The sequence below is a fragment of the Macrosteles quadrilineatus genome, unplaced genomic scaffold (assembly GCF_028750875.1).
Source record: "Macrosteles quadrilineatus isolate MER2022 unplaced genomic scaffold, UCM_ALF_1.0 Scaffold_6__1_contigs__length_79288215, whole genome shotgun sequence".
NCBI classification, from domain to species: Eukaryota; Metazoa; Arthropoda; class Insecta; order Hemiptera; family Cicadellidae; genus Macrosteles; species Macrosteles quadrilineatus.
Window position 1 is genome coordinate 46,858,499 of NW_026542599.1, and position 20,370 is coordinate 46,878,868.

Here is a 20,370-nt window from a genome sequence, read left to right on the forward strand (position 1 = left end):
GGGACTGATTAACCCATCATTTTAATGTCCCCAGAGGCCAAAAACACTATTCGGTAAAATTTGCATCTATTTGTTTTGAATGTACTTTATGTACATCATGTTATTACTGTATGTTTTCAACATTTTAAAAAGTTTTCCCATCTTATAGCAGCAAACCTAATAAGTACTTGTTTAATCAAATGTAAATAGGGAATAAACATTCGTATAGGGAAATATATTAATCAGCCTGCAGGTTTGATGCAGCCGGGGTATTTTAAAACTAGAATTACTGTATCACTAAAATAAATTGTAATGCAAGTGGCAGACAATTACAATTCTTAAGAGAGGCGGGAAATAAGGCTTGAATTTTCTTCTTTAATGCTTTTATTATCAGGTCTGAATAGCTAAAATATTGTCACAATATAAAAATAAAATAAACAAGGAGATGGGGCTAACCACATAATATGTTAGTGTTCAATAATGCCACAAAATAATCCTCAGCGTGTAGCGTTTCTAACATAAACTGGTTCTCAGTCAAGAGCTGCTATTGGGGTTGAGAACTGCTGTTCTGGAGCAACATAGATGGTTAAAACATAGATTATAAATAAAAACCTCCTCACACAAGTATTTCATATACAAAAAAATCAACCTGAGGAAAATAAATTTAAATAAATCAATGGGTTTAGGAAGTTGGTTGTATGCAGGGTAGTATTAGTTAACGAAGTCATTTTTAAATTGAAGAATTAAATGTATAGACTATAATTTTAAAGGTTTGATAGTTTTATTAGAATCACGTTCTTTATAAGTTTCCTCATTTTTGTCTAATCCAACACATGACAGCTGGTGGAAATCCCTTTCGATTTTAGATAGGTAAATTCTTCATGTGTATTTCATATGAAAAACACTTGCAAACTGATACTTAACATTTTCTTTTCTTACTAACCCAAACTTTTTCCTTCTCAATTACAAAGATTGAAGTAACTTGATCAAACTTCCATTGCTTTTGTCACTGTCTTTCTCTTTACATATTTGTTGTAGGCTACAAAATACTCTTTTTTAATAACAGGCTCTTTCTTTTAGTCAGTGAGCAAGCAAGGGCAGACAGTTGACAGTTTTTGAATGGAATTGTTTGATAACAAGTGTTCACTGTTCACCGAAATTAATAGTATTGCAAATATTTTTCATGATACACACAGTCGTAGCTGGGTCTAATTCTTGAGAAGTATAGTTTAGTATTTATGATCAATATACTTACTACAGCTTGTAAATAATGCGTATAATTGATTTAACTAATAGATAACCTATTCAATTTTAAGAAGTATAATTGCAGTAATCAAATAAACTCAGTTTCTCATTTTATCCTTGCTTAACTCTTTAAAACATAAGTTTCAGGAACTGGTTTAATAAATTGATAATCTGTGGTGTACACATAACCTTAATGACGGGGGTTAACTTACATTATAGTAATAACACTGTAAAATTACTATCTACATATTTTACATAACGCAAACCATATCATTTCGCTATAAAGCTTAGATTATTTTCTTAAGTTTTAAAATGCCTTCATATTTAAATATATATATTTATATGCGGTTTTATAACAGTGGACTTCTAGTAAAATTTTATTCTCAGAGAAATTTTAAAGTCTAGAACGGAGACTTCCTGTGATAAAAATCTAGCTACCGGGACTGTTGAACTTGCACTCTGTAAATCTCCGTTCTCGACTGTCGAGGTGAACGAAATTTGTTTCAAGTTATCACATTCTAAGACGCTAAAGAAATCAAACTGGAAACATTATTTAAAAGAATCACCGACGAGAAGAGTAGGAAAACATTAGTTAACAATACACAAAACACTCAACACACAACCGAGCGTTCCAATAAAGATAAACTTTATCCTACGAGAGTAACAAGCATAAAGCATATCACAATCAACCGATAATAGATTGAATTTTAAAAATAGTCACTATGTATATAATAGATATATTAACAAGTACTCGATAAGTCTAAATATTTATAGTAGTCTAAGTACAAGAGTCTACTCGACATAGTATATAGCTATTATTATTTAAAGTTGTATATTATCGTAGCTTAAGAGTGCTATAACGGTAGAGAACGACTAAGCAAAAAGCCTTGGTCATCGTGGGCCTGTGATGCAATTGAGCAAGTGGAGGGGGTAAACTAACGTGGTAAACGTAATCTCTACGTTTAGGAATCAAAGTCAATTCAATGCTAGAGGGCTTTGTGGCAAAATCAAACACTAAAAAGAAACTTTTGTACATCAGCTATGATCTACACGTCATAGTAACATTTACAAAACCCTATTGCTTGGATGTCTACTCGTAACTAACTACGGGGTATTTGGTCACGTTTTCGTTTAGTGTGGCAAAGTGAATTAAAATGTATAAGAAACAAATGGGTCAAAAGATATTGATTTTTTCAAAACTTTATCCTGAGTATACACCGATTGTTTTTTTCTGCAGAAATTTAAGCCCGTCTCAAATTTGGAATAGATTTTGAAAGGAAAGAACTTATATGAAACAAGTGTGCACACTAACTTGAAAATCAATACTAAGGTCGTCAACCGTATAGTAAACATATCAAATGAAACAAATAAATAAAACCACATTGATAACAAATCAAACCTGAATGTACCGTAAAATAAAAATGCTAATAAAAATTGATTTTTTAATTAAACTCTCATTTCTCTCTAATTGTCATAGTTTTAACAAGACTACAAAATATTACTAGAAATTATATATTTTTTACTTTTATACATTTTAAAACCAGAAAATCAAACTACTCCAATACTATTCAATATTGATATTTACAAACTCAAACCTTCCTACAAATTTTACTCTCAATAACAATTAATTGGTCAAAATTATATTGCTAATCGAGCTATTACTTTCATGAGTTAATTGTACAGATCCTCTCTAATTTAAAAGACTTATATCAGAAAGCAATGAAATATGAAAATTCTAGTTCAAATCATTGAGTTTTGTTTGGTTTATGCGTTATCTTTTACGTTATGATTTACCGGTCCTAAAATTTTTTTTTCAAAACTGTAAGTAATAACTCCAACAAAATATTTTTTTTAATTATTATTACTACTATATTAAAATTTATTGGCAGTAAAATGTAAAGTTTAAAACATGTTGAATGCAAATCATAGTGGAAAGTTGGAAATCATAAATGTTTAAGATCCTTTCTGTTATTTTTGGCTTTTCTATTATCCAATCCAATAATATTTTTAATAGTTTGTAAATTTCTTTGTCTGCAGTAAATTATGATTTGTACTTAAATTTGAATGGTGACAGAAGCTATTTAAAGCAGACCACACACGCTCCGGTATACCCTAAGGCCGGCCGGCCGGAAGGTGCCCGGCCTGCAGGCAAACCCAGAAATAATTCTTACATTTTTGTACTCAACATGAATGAAAAGAACCCTAGAGAAAACGTTGATAACCCATAGTCAATAGTCAATAACAAACATAATGGTTAAGGATTTTCTTTTGGAAAGGCGTAGTGTTCTGCTAGTTTAGCTGAGAAAATTTAATCAATTCGGTGGCATAAATACACAAAAATACACAAAACGATAACGTTAGGTAATATTTCATCCCAGTATACAATTCAATTTTTGTGTGGTCTAGAATCACTTAAACATACAAATAAGAGGTTTATTTATTATTAATTTGTATATCTTGTTTAAATGTTCGTGTATGCGTGGTAAATGTTTTGATAACCTAAACATGAGTGAAGATTGATCTTCGTGACAAGGATTCGAACAAGGCGACACATTCACCGAAACGATCTCCATCCACCCTTAAAGGAGGTGTCGTGGATCACTAGACGGAATCAAGGTAAATAGGCCTCTTCTTTACCAGTACAGTATAAACATTCTTCAAAGTAGATTCATGTATCTACTCCTATACGGTACTCATCGAATCTACTGGTTAAGACCTTCTTCTAGGACAAAATATCAAAGTCAATATTACATTTTTTAATGTGTGTCTATATTTTAAGACCCTGGACTGCAATTTTATCTGCAACGCTAGCTGAACAACTCCCATTACCAAACAAAATCAATTTAAAATAAAGCCACTTTTCTTCCAACGGCTAAAAACTTCACGATACGCAAGTTTTTTTAAGCTAGGTGTAACCCCTTGAAAATACTTTACGCTCACTGGTCTGCAATTCCGTGGCAAAGATGAACAAAGCTTTTTATTTCCTTTTGAATCACTATCTTATACTATAGTTTTAAAAAATCGTAACAACAGATCTAAGACTATAAGTCGTCAGCAGAGTTAACATTAAGGTAGAAAGACTGACATGCAGTAAAAAACCATAGACCATAAGGTTAGGCTTGATCTAAGTATATAAACACGTTGTACCACTGGAGTCTATATTGGGAAAACTCGTAAGTTAAAACATGCTGAGAAGAGATGTATCGTGTTATTCTTTTAAATAATCAAATGAAGATGATATGTAAGGTTTGGGCATGGAAGACTTACAATGCCTACTTTTGGTCCAGCTCCGGGTTTTTGTGTGAACACAAGTAGACTATAACGATTTATGATAATTGAACCCTCAAATTTATTTTATAAATGATTTATAAAAAAATCATCCATCTTTTCATAAACTTAGGTGTTTATAGTATACAATCACACCACAACTATCATCTCATTGTCCTTAGGCCCCACAGTTATTGAAACATTGCTAAATTTTATACACACATTTTTATTCTTGTCTAGAAAATGAATAAATAAATAAATTTTATCTCTTCGTGTTTAGAGAATTAAAAAAGCCTACAAATTAAGTTGAAAACACAAAGTAGCCTGCAGTGTTTTGTTTGAAAACTAACTGTAGAAAAGTTTTGATAAACCATTTAGAATTTATGTGTCATACTTATAAAATTCAGTTTTTTTTTTTCTGAATTAAACTTTAAACACAACAATTTTCTTTAATTTATTGAATTTCGCTCAAACCACCTAAGTTTTGTGCAATAAAAAAAAGTTCCAATATAAAATGGTAAGGTTCAAGGATCATTACAATTTTGATCCAAAAGAAGACATTGTAGTGAAATTGCTATTGCGATGAATGAATGAATGAAAAGTGAAGAAATACTGCAAACTCCATATACAGATGGCAATCTTGTTCAATCACTTTTCTCTGAATCAAACAAGAGTTTGTGTTCTAAATGACCTTTAAACTCACTCATATATATATATAGTTTTCAATCAATTTAGTTGTAAAACTGCTCTCTGCACATAGAGTGTACAGTAATCTAGTATATACAGTGCCAAGTGCAGGGTAGGGCGATGCGTTGATCCGACATTTTGTAGCTCGCAAAAATAAAAAATCTTAAATAAACTAAATTTATATTATGCGTAGCCCTGACGTTTTTGTAATGTATGTCAGTGACTTTCAATACAGGAAACACAAATACTTTCCAGGGAAAGTAGTCCATACCCTTCAAAATTTTATGAATTTGCTGGGAATTGGTTCTATAAATAATGAAAAAGTTGACATTTTATCGCCCACAAATGTGATTAGTTCAGTCTAAAAGTGTCAGAGTCTTTAACAAAAGAGTAAAACAAGATTTGCTGATTTTAAGAGTAACTGCGACTTTTTGTTTGTGCGTTTGTATGCAGTGCAACTACCACGGGCCAAGTACTGTTCTATTTAAATGCATAATCTCTCATTCTTCCATCACAGCAACCAGTTTGTCATATTTGTGGGGGGGGGGAGGGTTGCCAGAGCTTGCAATGTCGGAACAACGCTTTCCCATCGCAGGGCCAGCAAAGCTGGTCTATCACAAATGTGTGGCCGAAACTATTACTAAAAGCAGAATAAAACATACACAGACCTCGGATAATAATATTAATTCTAGGCACTTTTAGCATTTATGAATTAAGCCGGTTTAGAAAGCTCGCACAAAATGCGTTACATCTCACCAGATGAAATACTGCTGAGGCTTTAGTTTTTGATAAAATTACACGTTAACATTTGAACTCAGGCGTTAAATTTGGAACTCGACGTAAACGGTACAGTATTAGTTATGTATAGCCTAATTGGGATTTAGTTAAGTCCATAATAGATTTTAATTATGAATAAGAATGATTTTACTAAGGTAATTTTGTGATGTACGGTAACCTTAAATTTTTTTCATTGTTTAGCAAGTGATTAACACTTATTATACATTACAATTTGCATACTGTATACAAATACATTTCACTGAGTAAATTTAATGAGATACCTACCATTATAATTAATTAAGAAATAATCATAATACTAATACAGTATATTTCAACTTATTGTTGAATGCATTTCTTAAACAAACGCATATGGTACATTTACAGAGAAACCCCGATTGACAAAATAATTTTACACTTTAATGATACAAAATAATATACCAATGGGAAACACCACTCCAGTACATTTTGTGTGAGCTATTTTGGCTTTTATTTATCGGCTTCTATCTAACCACAACAATTTGGACACCTAAAGTTGGTTAACACTAAAAACAAAAGCCATTGAAACAATAACACATTTTGTGCATGGATGTCACATTAAACTATAACAACACTCAACCAAGAGCACCAACGAAGTATAAGACACAGTCAACCTTTCCAGTAATTTTTTAACCAACAGCCACTCCTATCTACTTAAAATTAAATACTTCAAAACAAACTTCCTGAGGAAATAATTTTCCAAAGGGTGTTACATCGCAAAAATGGAATAATTTGGCGAGAATATTGGTAACTATTTTAATCCCATGTGGCTGACAAATTAGTATTTTCATTCTCAATTACTACAAGTCAAGTTTGGTATGTGTTTGTTGGATTAGCTTTAAGTTGCTGTAATTTGAAAAGAAACAAGAGGAGAATTCCTATTAAATGTTATAATTTGATGAAAAATGTATGTGTTTTCTCATCGACCTTAAATTAGACAGTGAGAGAAATAAAACGACACAAAAATATACTCTTGCTTGTAAACCATTTGAGAATTATAGAAATAAGGTAAAAGGTTAAATTTTACAAAAAATACTCCAACCCGATTCTGAACCCGCTTGACTGTGTCTTCTACCCACCAGAACAAATATTCGATCGGTAACACTTACAAATAGTAATTGTCGCAGTATAAAATACCTATCCTATAACACCTACGATCTAAGCTATTCCGCAAATAAAAAAACGTCCACTTTGACAAACCGGCCGCTGAATATTGTCCGGTAAATGGATTCAAGCGAACGTTCGGCCGGAGATTCGAAACAAAATATTATTGCTTATGCCTTGGCGACAAGTCCCGCTATACACTTAACTAGATCACTCTATATGTAAAAATAAACAAAGCAATATTAACAGTTTAACAACATTGATATGGAAGTACACAGTAGCAGCGATATCCTCTGAGATCACAGCCTACAAGTAGCCTTTCTCGAGTATTGCTGTAGGCGAATACTGATCCAAGGATGCAGAGAAGCTGGACCGGTCTGGAGCTGCAAGTGAGTGCCTTTCTCTAGGACGCTTTACCACAAAACTGAGAACTTGCTACTGAACAGTGAATATTTTTGTCAAAGTTTTTAGAGATGACGACAAGATCACAGACTGTTTTCTGTGCCAAAACAGTGCATATTGCATTGTCTTGTATCTTGACGTTTTCTCCCACGGACAATTCAGAAGATTTTAACTGTGCAGCAGCAAACCTCCAGTGAAAATGATTAGTTTGTTTGAAACATTAATGTTAACTTAGTTCAACTGCATTAACAAGTAAAGTTAAAAACAATACTCTTAACAATAATCAATGATAAAATCCTTTTTTCCAATGTCAAACTTAACACACTACCCTACAAAATCACTTGACTTAGCTCAAGACCCCAAGATACTTGGTGTATTATACACTGTTAACGTAGGTATTGTCGATGCTTATACAAATTAACTGTTCATATCGAGGAGCGATTGATCTTCATAGTCTGAGTGTTTAGGATCGGCAAGAAATAAGAGAGAAGTTTCTTTTCATAGTGATCACAAGTTGAGCTTAGAAATTCAAAATAAAAAAAGTACCGTGCTGTATTCAGTTTTTACAATAATCAAGACGTTTGAAGCTCTGAAAAATATTTTTTAGACATTTAAAAAAGAGTAAACAAGGAATTGATTTAGTTGAGTGAAGACAACAATTTTGTTTTCTTAATCGAATAAAGGGACATAATTGCTCAGGCGAGAGAATTACCCTTGCCAATCCAAAACCCGGTGAAGTTACACCATCTGGCGTTAGACCTTACGTTATAACACTGTACAGAATTTACAAAACAGCTAGTTCTAGTAAACGTATGCAATTACACTAAAAACAAACTTAGAAAAATGTTAACAAATGCATTTAGGCTCTTATTTTAGACCACATGGTTAACAACTTTTACTTGAATGTTAGGAAAGGTACTGTTTACGAGACACAAACCAAGCTACAATGCAATTATAAAATTAGTTTTGCAATGTTCTTTTTTCTGAAAATTTAAGACAAATTGTTAACGGATCTGTTTAGTTGATCTTCATTAGGATTTTAAAATCTACGTACTGGTACTAAAAAAATATATGTTAAAAATTACTTGGTGCTGCAATTCATGCAAAAATTTTGTTTTTTATTAATTTACTTTTAAATGTCAAATGTTTTTGGAGGGACGTCTTCAGAGGTGCCAAATCTGTCTAAGAGGTTTAACAGCATCAGGTTTTTCATGAAAATATATCTGGTTTATTCAATTTCTCAGATATTGAATACCTGGAAGGATGAGTTAGATTTAAAAGCTGAACTGAATAGCTTAGGATTTATACTTTCAAATAATCAATCTCTTGTTTGTTCAGATATTGACAAATTTCAAGACCTTTAATTGTAACGAAAACCCAAAAATGATTCATTTGTCTAATTATGTATCCTTGAAAGTAATTACTCAATCATTATTATTTGACTAGTGAAAATAGAACATTGCAACGTGAACTTACAAACAATGTATCATCTATGTATTTCTAAATAAATAAATAAAACTCTATAAAATTTGAACGAAAATGTTGTGTTATTTCCCATGTATTTGTGCGTGCACTCGTTCGGATTGGTCGGTTCGATGACGTTTACACCGGACACGTGAGATGTCCGTACTCGAACAGTAGAGAGACAGCCACAAACACAAAGTAGAGCAAAAACATGGTGAACCCGAGGCTCTTGTTCATCTTCCAGTTGAAGCAAGCGATGGACATGATAACGAACAGTAGCATGAAGAAGAGAATGGCAATGGAACAGACCATTCCCACACTGTTGACCTCCACTGGCTTGCCGTAGATGATTCCATACAGCAACCAAGGCACTGGTAACCTGAAAAAGACAGACCAATTAACGGTCAAGGTAATAGTACGGTAACCTAAAAAAAAACACAATTCATAATAGTAACAAAGAAATTAATTGGTAATCTGAAAAAGTACTGGTAACCTGCAAAATGCATTTATTTTAGCAACTGAGGTACCAGTAACCTGCAAAAAATATATCAACCAAAACACAGGAAATCTGCAAAAAACTAATCAAAGCAACAACCAAGGTGCTGGAAGCCCTAAAAAACAGATTATGTAGCAGAAAATATATAATCCCTAATACCCCCACCACAGCAACCCCGTAGGCTAAGTGAATTACCATTTGCCTGATTGGGTTTTCACTTAAATACTTCCTGAATATGTTTACTGTCATCTTTATTCCCTAAGGTAATTTGCTTGAGTTTAAAGAGTTTGCTCCCACAGGGAGGATAAAAAAGATTTTAATATAGTACAATGTTAATTGCTTGGTATAAAAAAAAAACATTTGCCAATTTTGATAAGAGTATATCCATAATCAAGCAAACTACAACAGTACCTATACTTATTCCCTATAAGAAAAACATGGGAATTTTAAAATACAATCCATCATTTATATGCAATTTTTACTACCTCCTGCTGATCATCGACGTCATTTTAGAGACCATAGACGCATAGAGGGGATACAATCTCTGCCACACTTGGCTTATAACAAATCTAGTTTATTTAATGTAGACAAGTTATCACTGAACATACTGTATAAGTATCTGGAATTCTAAATAACTTGCAAATAATAGTTCAAAATGTATTTAGCTCACATATAAATTCCAATACTATTAATAACTTTATAAATTTAATTTTACTTGGATGTTACGTAAACAATGTACCGTATAATGCTTCAAGACTTTATATATTCGTATTTTATTTTTTGAAAAATTGTTATTTTTGTATATATTGTGGAAATAAAACTGATTTGATTTGATTGGATTTGACAATCAAGCTTCATAATCTTACGTATTTAATTTCGAAATTATCGTTGATTTGTGTGGTATTTCCAGTTTCGAGAACAGATGTTATTTTTGTTTACTTTATGATTTCCAGCTTCTTGAAAATTGTAGATTCTTAAACCCGATTTACATTTCGCCAAGATTGAGGTATCCCCAGGAGCAGAGTTTGTATTCACATAACTTAAAAAACTCTCTTACCATCCAAGAAGACATATTGCGCTCCTTACTAGTAACTTATTCTATTAGAATTGACAATTCTTGTGTAAAGAACATGTTGTCAGCCGCATTACTGAAAATCAAAGGCCAAAGAAAATTCTTGCTATGTAAAAGGTTACACCAAACATAATCCAAAGCTACACACCCGACTGTGACATCAAAGATATTGCTGCCAACCGAAGACGATACTGCCATGTCGCCAAACCCCTTCCTGGCGACAATCACGCTGGTGATGAGGTCGGGGATGGAAGTACCGGCCGCAAGGAACGTCAGACCCATAACCTGCGAGCAACAAAACATAAATCTGTTACAAACAATAGGCTGTGTTAATATAACACAATTAGCCTTAAGGCCTTCAACCACCATATATAGACCTACCCATATAGACGGTGGCAGTTCCAAGGGGGGGGGGGGCAAATCCACCTATTGGACCCTGGAAATATAATTTTAAACACACTTTTCGTCATAAAAACGTTACGGAGGTTTTTGGTCGTAGTTCATGACGTTAAAAATAACCTTAAAATACATCAAGTTTCTTTAAAAATAGCAAATTGAAGAACACCCTAATACAATACCACCCTCCTGAAGTAGAAAAACTCCCCCCCCCCCCCTTTGACATTCCACCACTGCGATAGAGCATAGGTTTTAATCTATAAGCCTAAAAATCTAAAAATTTATTCAATCTATAAATCTATAAAGTAGAGTGGGCAGAATAATTAGGCGTTAAACCAGTTAAATCGTTTTGTTATTAGCTATTAGACTGACCTCAGGTGGTATACGGATGGTGTCCCCAGCTACATTGGCCCACCACACCATCAAATAGCTGTAGGCAGCGATCCAAGCGATGCTGCCGAGGAATGTGATAGGAAACCATTTCTTGCCTAGAAACATTACAGTACTGAATTAGTTTATTATTTAAATCATACAAACGCAACTACCTTACAAGTACAGCCCCATAAATTTCCAACAGTGCTTTTTTGAGGGGCCACACAGTAGAACGATGTTCTGGGATCTTGCAATATTTTTGATGTTTTAAAATATGCTGGTAAAATTCGGAAAAAATATCGAAACAATTACCGATGATGTGAATTGTTTTTCTGCTGAATGTGTTGTAACAACAAATTGTCTACAGGAGGGAATTGGAGGAATTTTGGAGAATGAAGAAAAAAAGAGAAGCTCTGGTTGGGTACTTCAAAGTCTAGAAATAATTACTGGTATACAACAATCCAGTGTTGCGCATTGCATACAGTAGAGTCTACACAATTGGGAATTTTAATCTGTGATAAAAATACCGAGAATTTGAATAAATAATATATTTAGTTAAAACACAGCTCTTTAACACAACATAGCTCTGAATTTATGTTTTAAAGTGAAGAATTCCTTTCGTAGATTTGTGTTAGGGAAATTGAGCCTTGAGTTTTTTTTTATAGAAATTGGTCCTGTTCATGGTCACAGTGCTACAAGTGTCCCCATGTAAAATCAGCTGATTTCCAAGCTCCCAAGCACATCACATGTGCCTGTAACAGTAACTTTCAAATACCCGCACCGCAGCAAACCGGCAGACTAAGCGCATTCCTATTCGTCTGATTTGAATTTTACTTGTATATTTCCTTAAACATGTCACATTTATTCCCTCGTCTTTAAATAACAATACGATCGAGGGGTACTTAGGGGTTTTCAGTAAATGTTAATAGTACAGTAGAAAATAAATAAATTTGCCAAATTTTACCAAAAGATATCACAAAAAAGCTAACTAAAAAATTTAACTACAGTATTGTCCACAATGATCATGGAAATTTAAAGTTTAGATAATTTTTTTGAAATTTTGTCTGTAACCATTAAGCGTACACATACATAATTACACTTCAATATACTAAGCGATTTCCTTTTAAGCTGTTAAAAATGGTTTAGAAGCTTTGCAAAATCTTTTGTTTTGAGGGTGAGAACTGGAAAATTTCCATTTTAACCCCATAAAAACTCGGTTTTCTTGTTTCGATCATGCTGGTTCGGGAATTCGTTCAAATAAACTTAGGTTTACATATTTGCAACGAATTTAATCAAAATCCGATAATTTTTTATAGAGTTATCACACTAACGGAATTTGTATATATATGAATTTGAATGGATTGTGTTTTTGGCCCCTGGGGACCTCAAAACAAAAAAGTAATTAAGTCCAGGGTCCAGGTCTTTAATAGGTAATAGCACAGACAATGGGATAAACCTTAAAGTATTATATTGTCTGGGGTAATAGCTTATTTCCGTTTATGGGCAATTCGCTAAAACTTTAATATTTACATTCATCCATCAAAGGTGAATAACAGTCATAAGGACGCCATTGACTGAAAGAAGCTTTAGCCATAACTCTTTGAGTATGTGGACAAACCATTCTCATATTGACTTTGGACGCAAAAGGCAAACTCGTATTCGTAAGATGTATGATAATTCTTATTGGTTTGTTGATGAATATACCTCTCTTTTGTTCACGTTAATCTTACGTTATGCTTTGGCTATAATATTAGAGGAAAAACAGTAATTTACAAAAACGAGTAGATTGTTTAATTTTAAAGTTATAATTTTGATGTCAGTAAAATTAACTAAAAGGACATCACTGCCTTTAAGGGTTATACTGGACGAAGAGACTACCTTTATTCAAAAACATGCAAATTTATCTTATAGTGTTCTATACGAACAGAACACTCCTACAGATTATTGTACGAGTAGATCCAACAGCTGCTTTAGTATCCTGAGACTTAAAGGATTTTCCAGAGATGTATCTACAGAGTGTAAGGATGGATCCAATGTTTATTTCCCCTGAGTCTTTACGTGGAGGGTATCTTACTGTAAGACCTTTCATACACATAACTTGCAGAGCAGTTCGTGAACTTTGGCTTTTCCTAATTTATGGATAGCATGAAGTTAAATACTAGGGGTTACTTTTTAATACAACTTTATTAAAAAAATTATTTTAACGATTTTGATAAAAATTTTGTATGTTGTAGTAACGTAGTACTTTAAATTCAGAACAAAATGTTACAAATTCAATTTCCGTAAAAACTACGGTTCAATTTTAAAAATGCAACCCCAATTGCTGAAATAATTAGTTCAAAAGTTATTGCATCTTTTGGCATTTTCCTTATAATAAGTACTCCCACCGCTTACCCATGACAAAGGTTGTTGCCAAGCTAATGGGAGAAAGTATGTCACAGATTGGTGATACCGTTCATTTTATTCAAAAGAAACATGCCAGTGTTGTTGAATGAGCTATTCACAGAATATGAATATGAGTCACGACTAGATACCAACCATAGTAAAAGTTAACCAAATAAAAGTCAGAAAAAATCATGGCATCTGTATTTGTTTAAAAATAGTTCATTCGATTAAATTAATGTTTCTTATGAGTCTTGGAAAATCTTTACACTGTGTTTCCCCTTTAATTGAGTGCTTTAAACAAGCATTTAGAACTTGGATGACTAATTTCTAGCTATTGTAGTTTAATGCACATCTTGAACTGGATACTTATTGATACACATTGATGTTCTTAGTCATAAAAAAAGAAACGACACTAAACAATAGTGATGGCCAATTCAAATAAACAATAGTCAATTCGAAAAAAATTCAAAAATTGCAATTTTCTGATTCATATAATTTAAACACGCTGACTGCCTCAGCTTCGCGAAAGGTGCAATGCATGAACAAAGAGTTCTGAGAATCAGAAATGCACACTATGAGCCCATCAAGAAATACAAGTAATATAATGTAAGCCACAATTCCATAACATTTCTCCACTAGACCTAAAAAAAAATTAATAATTAAAGAGGGAGTTTAAGTATTGTCTATATATTAATAGACAAGCAGGTTTCTTTAAAAAAAACTTCTCAGCTCGTGTGCATCGCAGGGAAAATCTATACATACTGTTAGAAAGATATTTTCCTGTAGATGTGCAGAATCCCTTTATAAATTTAAATAGGCTAAAAAGCACGACAATTTAAAAAAGTTTAATATGGGCCTTATGGGTGCCACGCTGGTGACGAAATAACAACTAAATATAAACAGAAAATCAAAACAAATGGAAGAAATTCCAATCACATGGTTTATTTAAAGCGTGGGGTTCAAATATACAAGTCCATACACTACATATTTTGGTCGAGTTTTCGACCACTGGAAGACTTATAGTGTAGACCTAAAACACAGGAATATTACTAACAAGTAAAGAAGCTCAAAATCAGTACAATTATTATGGATATAAATACACGATGGTTGAATCACAAAAATAAAATGAAATAGTTTCTGTAAAACTCAGTTAAAAAATTATATAAATGCAGAATATTACATTGTTATGGTTTGTGTTTTACCTATACATTAATTGACAATAGTTAAACCACCAGAAAACCGACGTGTGCGTGTGGTAATAATAGCGGTTATCAATGTTAATACTATTCCATCTACAAAAAAAGAACTGTATTTTTTTATATTTCCTACAACCTCACTCCTTACAGAAGGCTATTTGAGAAAAGTGTAAAGCAAAGAACGATAACTCCCACAAGAACATTTAACTTTAATCTCCAATTCGCCTGCTTTACAATTCAAAACTTAGTTTCATACTTTTACAACCAACCTTCCCTGTTGTTTAGACTCTTGCTAGAGCCATAAAATTATTTCATCAATTGAGTAAAACTCTACCAGGATCAAAAATGTAACTAAAAACATTCAGGCAATGTGAGTCTATATTAATTGCTCTCTTACAACCATCGGCAAATTCCCGGGATTCATAATTCATTTAATACATTACTGAGAAATAAACAAAATGGTGAAATGGAAATAAAATGATTAAAGGAATTAGGGCTAGTGATTCCACCTACATACACATTTAATTTTAATATCATCAATAGTCAATACTTGACCTCTTTTGCACTTTAATTTTTATTCCTCCAAGTAGTTTTATACATTTGGTAGTGCACAATACACCAAATGTCAAAATAAAATATGATAAAATAAAATATTTTCCAGACACTCTAGCTTCTACTTTATTTATACCAGACGTCAGACATTCACCTAGCACACAGATCAGTTTCTGAAAATGAATTTAAACTGGTAAAACAAGAGAAGGGGACTAAGAGTGGGTTCATCAGAAGGGCAATTTAACGAGTCTCATTTGTTTCGGATAAACCAAACCTGACTTGAGATTTATGGTTTTAAGCAACTTGAGGAGAGTATTGGTCTCATTAAAATTCAAGCATAACAACCGGTTTTGATCAAGTTTTCGCTGGCTTTATATAAATCTGTAAACTGTTACCTGTACCTGTTACGCCATGTTGGCATCCTTGCATGTGGTAACCGTATGTTTAAATTCATTAAAACTGCCAAGAGGAATCTTGAACATTGAAATAAATTTAAATGGTTGCCAAATAGGTCGAATGGCAGCAAGAGTGCTGACAGAGATTTGTGCAGGGGGCGACCTACAGCCGGGGTTTGCAGGTCCCCGGGTCACACCAGGCCAAAAACTGGTTCAAGAGATCGATTTGCGCCTGAAAAAATTTTAAGGCAAGCTCGGGTTGATTTATTTAGATTAGAAGTTCGACAATGGCTTTATTTTCGATCAGAGCTTTTGCCCTCCCAATTAAAGATAACGTCTGCAATGAAGATTGCGGAAATGAAAATTCATTATCCCCTCACGATTGTGGGAGGCAAGGATGTATTCCCCACGAACGACGAAGATTATAACCATTCCATCGCGTTCATAGGAATGTTCACGATTCTGTTGAGATTGAAAGAGATGATGACAATTTCACTAGGACCACATGGGACACTTAAAATTTCTCCACACCCACAGCAGACGTTCACTAATATTTCGTTGCGATCACGGAAGAAGGTGATTATGACTCCACGACCGCAGAAGATGTTCACGACCCACCGTGTTTGAAGATGAGATTCTCGATTTCACAGGGATTGCAGCTGCTGCTCACTATTTCACTGCGAACACAAGAGCTGTTTGCGAATTTGCCTTGACCTCAGGAGGTAATGTACAACTAGTGTAACTATAAACCTGTAGTAGTTCACAACGATTTATATTTGAGAAATTTAGACATTTTAAAAGAAATTCAATCATTCCCCGACACGGTTTTAGCCTAGTGACCTAAATGTCAACATTTATCCAGACGCAACCTCAACCCGAAAAAAAACTAGTCTGGCCTGCACACTTTCATGTTATTGAGGACTTTTGGAAAGAGAGAACTTTGTGAGTCTCCCTTGAAAATCTTTTGAACATAAGGACTGAAAAACGAGGCAAATGTATTATTTTTTATGTTGCACACACAATCTAGTTTGGTCACTCATATTTCCTCTGAGAATATTCCTACATTATATAGACTAATAGCAAATTTTGTTATCTTTTCCGCTCCAGAGGGTACCATGACCCTGCTTCTCTTCTGGTGGAACCCATTATTGGCAGCAATTATTCATTAAAACCTATAAACAGCACTCAAACTATGTAGCACAGAAAGTTATCAAGGGTAAACTTACCCTTAGGTGTCCTTGTATCTGGCAGCGTGAGCCACAGAGGGAATATAATGGGAGCTACTAGCATGTAGGTGAGTCTTTTACGCCCCGTGTCTGGCCAAGACATGTCCAGTGGCTCATTGCCATCCTCGTCATCATCCTGTAACATACAACAATCACTAGAGTGTCCTGGTGTCTAGCTGTGTGAGCCACAGTGTGTATACAATGGGAGCCACCAGCATGTAGGTGAGTCTTTTACGCCCCGTGTCTGGCCAAGACATGTCCAGTGGCTCATTGCCATCCTCGTCATCATCCTGTAACATACAACAATCACTAGAGTGTCCTGGTGTCTAGCTGTGTGAGCCACAGTGTGTATACAATGGGAGCCACCAGCATGTAGGTGAGTCTTTTACGCCCCGTGTCTGGCCAAGACATGTCCAGTGGCTCATTGCCATCCTCGTCATCATCCTGTAACATACAACAATCACTAGAGTGTCCTGGTGTCTAGCTGTGTGAGCCACAGTGTGTATACAATGGGAGCCACCAGCATGTAGGTGAGTCTTTTACGCCCCGTGTCTGGCCAAGACATGTCCAGTGGCTCATTGCCATCCTCGTCATCATCCTGTAACATACAACAATCACTAGAGTGTCCTGGTGTCTAGCTGTGTGAGCCACAGTGTGTATACAATGGGAGCCACTAGCATGTAGGTGAGTCTTTTACGCCCCGTGTCTGGCCAAGACATGTCCAGTGGCTCATTGCCATCCTCATCATCATCCTGTAACATACAACAATCACTAGAGTGTCCTGGTGTCTAGCTGTGTGAGCCACAGTGTGTATACAATGGGAGCCACCAGCATGTAGGTGAGTCTTTTACGCCCCGTGTCTGGCCAAGACATGTCCAGTGGCTCATTGCCATCCTCGTCATCATCCTGTAACATACAACAATCACTAGAGTGTCCTGGTGTCTAGCTGTGTGAGCCACAGTGTGTATACAATGGGAGCCACCAGCATCACAAGCATCACAGCATGTGAGTCTTTTACGCCCCGATGTATGTGAGTCGAATGTCTCTGTTGGTAACTATTTTTTGAAAATTTGACTTCTAGACTGTGTTTTCTAAAAACAGTACGTCCAGAGTGCACGCCGATTCAGATTCATATTTTCGGCGGCAGGAATGGCACTTGCCATTCAAATGGAAGTGGTCATAGTGGCTGCCGATTTCCAAGCCCGCACGCAGGCACCTTGTTTTTCAGGATTAATTTTGCCAACAGTGTCATTTAGAGGCTTTTGATTGACTATAATGAAGGTTTAGTAAGTGACAAATTATTTTTGTTCATAGAATAAAATTATAAATGCCTCAAATTCAATTTTATATTTTTTATTATGAAATTAAACCGTCATAACCTAACCAAACCAACCAAACGTGCTGACAATGAAAAAATCTAATGAAGGTTTATTAATCGAAAAAATAGTTCTAATCATAAAATAAAATTATAAATGCTTCAAATCCTATTTTATAATTTTTTTATTATAAAATTAAACTATCATAACCTAACCAAACTAACCAGACTTGCTATAATAATGAAAAATCAAATGAAGGTTTAACAGAAAAAAATATTTCTGTTCATAAAATAAAATGATAAATGGGTCAAATTCAATGTCATAATGTTTTAATTATAAAATTAAACCGTCATAACCTAACCAAACCAACCAAACTTGTTGATAATGAAAAAAATCAAATAAAAAAAAAATAGTGCTACGGGTGAGATTCGAACCCGGGTTCTTCGGACCATCAGCCCAGCACTCTATCCACTACAGCACCGAGGCCGTTGGCAACAACCGTATCGTCGCGGTAATGATGTTCCCTTAGCCAATCAGAAGCCTCAAAATAATACTGTAGGCAACACTAATCCTGAAATAAAAATTCAGCTTACCGCACAGAGCTCTCCTTGGCTCTTTGTGCCCTAAATGATGTTTAATTTTTTTTTCCTAATTCGCTAGGCACTAACCTGGGGATAATTTCCACATTACTTCAGGCTAGACCTAGGAGTTGCGGCATTATCACTTAGATAAAATCCATTGGTGATTTGGCGGGATTTGAACCCAGGGCCTCAGAGACAGAAGTCCCGCGCTTTTACCACTAGACCAATTCGATCCTTAATGTTTAAATAGTAGGCCTTATTGATACAACAATATTGTAAAAATGAATGCATTACCAGGGCTATACGAATTTGTTTTATTGTTTGGATTTATTTTCTAAATCGCACCAATAAAACACAACCTATATTTATTATTTATGGTACTTAAAGATTGTTTGTTTAGGTATTGAATGAAACTTGCTAATTTTCTATTAACAAAATACACTGAGTTTATGCAATAAATACAAAACTTATTGTAATCATTAGTTTATGTAACGAAATACATTTAGAACAAATAAAAAGACCAGTAGATGCTCCGATATTAGAAGCATGTCCCAATAAAACAAACTTATCACTAGTTAACTAGTTGCATATTAAAAGGGTTAAGATTTACAGTATTTTAGAGCAAACACCTCGTTATGGATAAAGGAGTTTACCTTGTTCAGATAGGGTGGGTATTAAATCTCAATTAAGGATGATTTGTAGGAGAAGATGGGATCAGAGAATCTGACAAGAGAGACGTGATTGATATGTAGAAAATTACAGTACATCATGTTAGCATATTAGTGGCGCTTTAGCACTTATAGCATATCGGTCACAATGGAAATCTTTAGCTAAAATGTAGGAACGTATAATAATTTAAAACAATCACTTTTGAAACGATATAGGGTTGAATACTGCTGTGCGATGGATGCTAATTCTCCCAAACACACATTTAATGCTTTAATCAATGATGTAGCTGTGTTAACACAAGATTTCACAACATATGTTAGGAAAAGTATATAATGCCTGAAGCGTTTAGTCAAAGTATGAAATAGAATAATAACGATAGGGTTTTATATTTATTTGTATACACTTTGACTAGGCATTGGGTGTAATGCCTAGGCTTTCTACAGGATGCCCATGTATGTGTGTCGTTCAAAAATACCATTTATTTAACATGATTTGGTGTGGGGAGCGAGCAGGCGTAGTGGTTAGAGCGCGGGACTTCAGTCCCTGAGGTCCCGGGTTCGATCCCCGCCAAGTCACCAATGGATTTTATCCAAGTGATAATGCCGCAACCCCTAGGTCTAGCCTAAAGTAATGTGAAAAAGCAATCCCAGGCTCGTGCCTAGCGTCCTAGGACAAAAAATAATAAAAAAACATGATTTGGTGTATGTTCTGGCTAGGTTTGTTTATTTTAGTTAATTTAGATTAGGTTGTATA

At 34.3% G+C, this 20,370-nt stretch overlaps 2 protein-coding genes across 2 annotated transcripts in view; both read right to left on the bottom strand.

Annotated features, from left to right (window-relative positions):
- Window positions 1-5,743: 5,743 nt before the first annotated feature.
- Window positions 5,744-17,812, bottom strand: LOC128997505 (sodium/potassium/calcium exchanger Nckx30C-like). Its single transcript, XM_054423144.1, has 8 exons — window positions 17,714-17,812; window positions 17,560-17,649; window positions 17,406-17,495; window positions 17,252-17,341; window positions 17,052-17,187; window positions 11,298-11,413; window positions 10,678-10,814; window positions 5,744-9,340 (listed from the first exon to the last, which is right to left on the bottom strand). The coding sequence occupies exons 1-8, from the start codon at window positions 17,810-17,812 to the stop codon at window positions 9,100-9,102; spliced, it is 999 nt and encodes a 332-aa protein (XP_054279119.1). The 3' UTR covers window positions 5,744-9,099.
- A 10-nt stretch (window positions 17,813-17,822) lies between these two features.
- LOC128997506 (sodium/potassium/calcium exchanger Nckx30C-like) overlaps window positions 17,823-20,370 on the bottom strand; it is a 201,173-nt gene continuing 198,625 nt past the window's right edge. Inside the window, exon 5 of the mRNA XM_054423145.1 lies at window positions 17,823-17,957. Within this exon, the coding sequence (XP_054279120.1) occupies window positions 17,823-17,957 (135 nt within the window). The remainder of the gene's footprint in view (window positions 17,958-20,370) is intronic.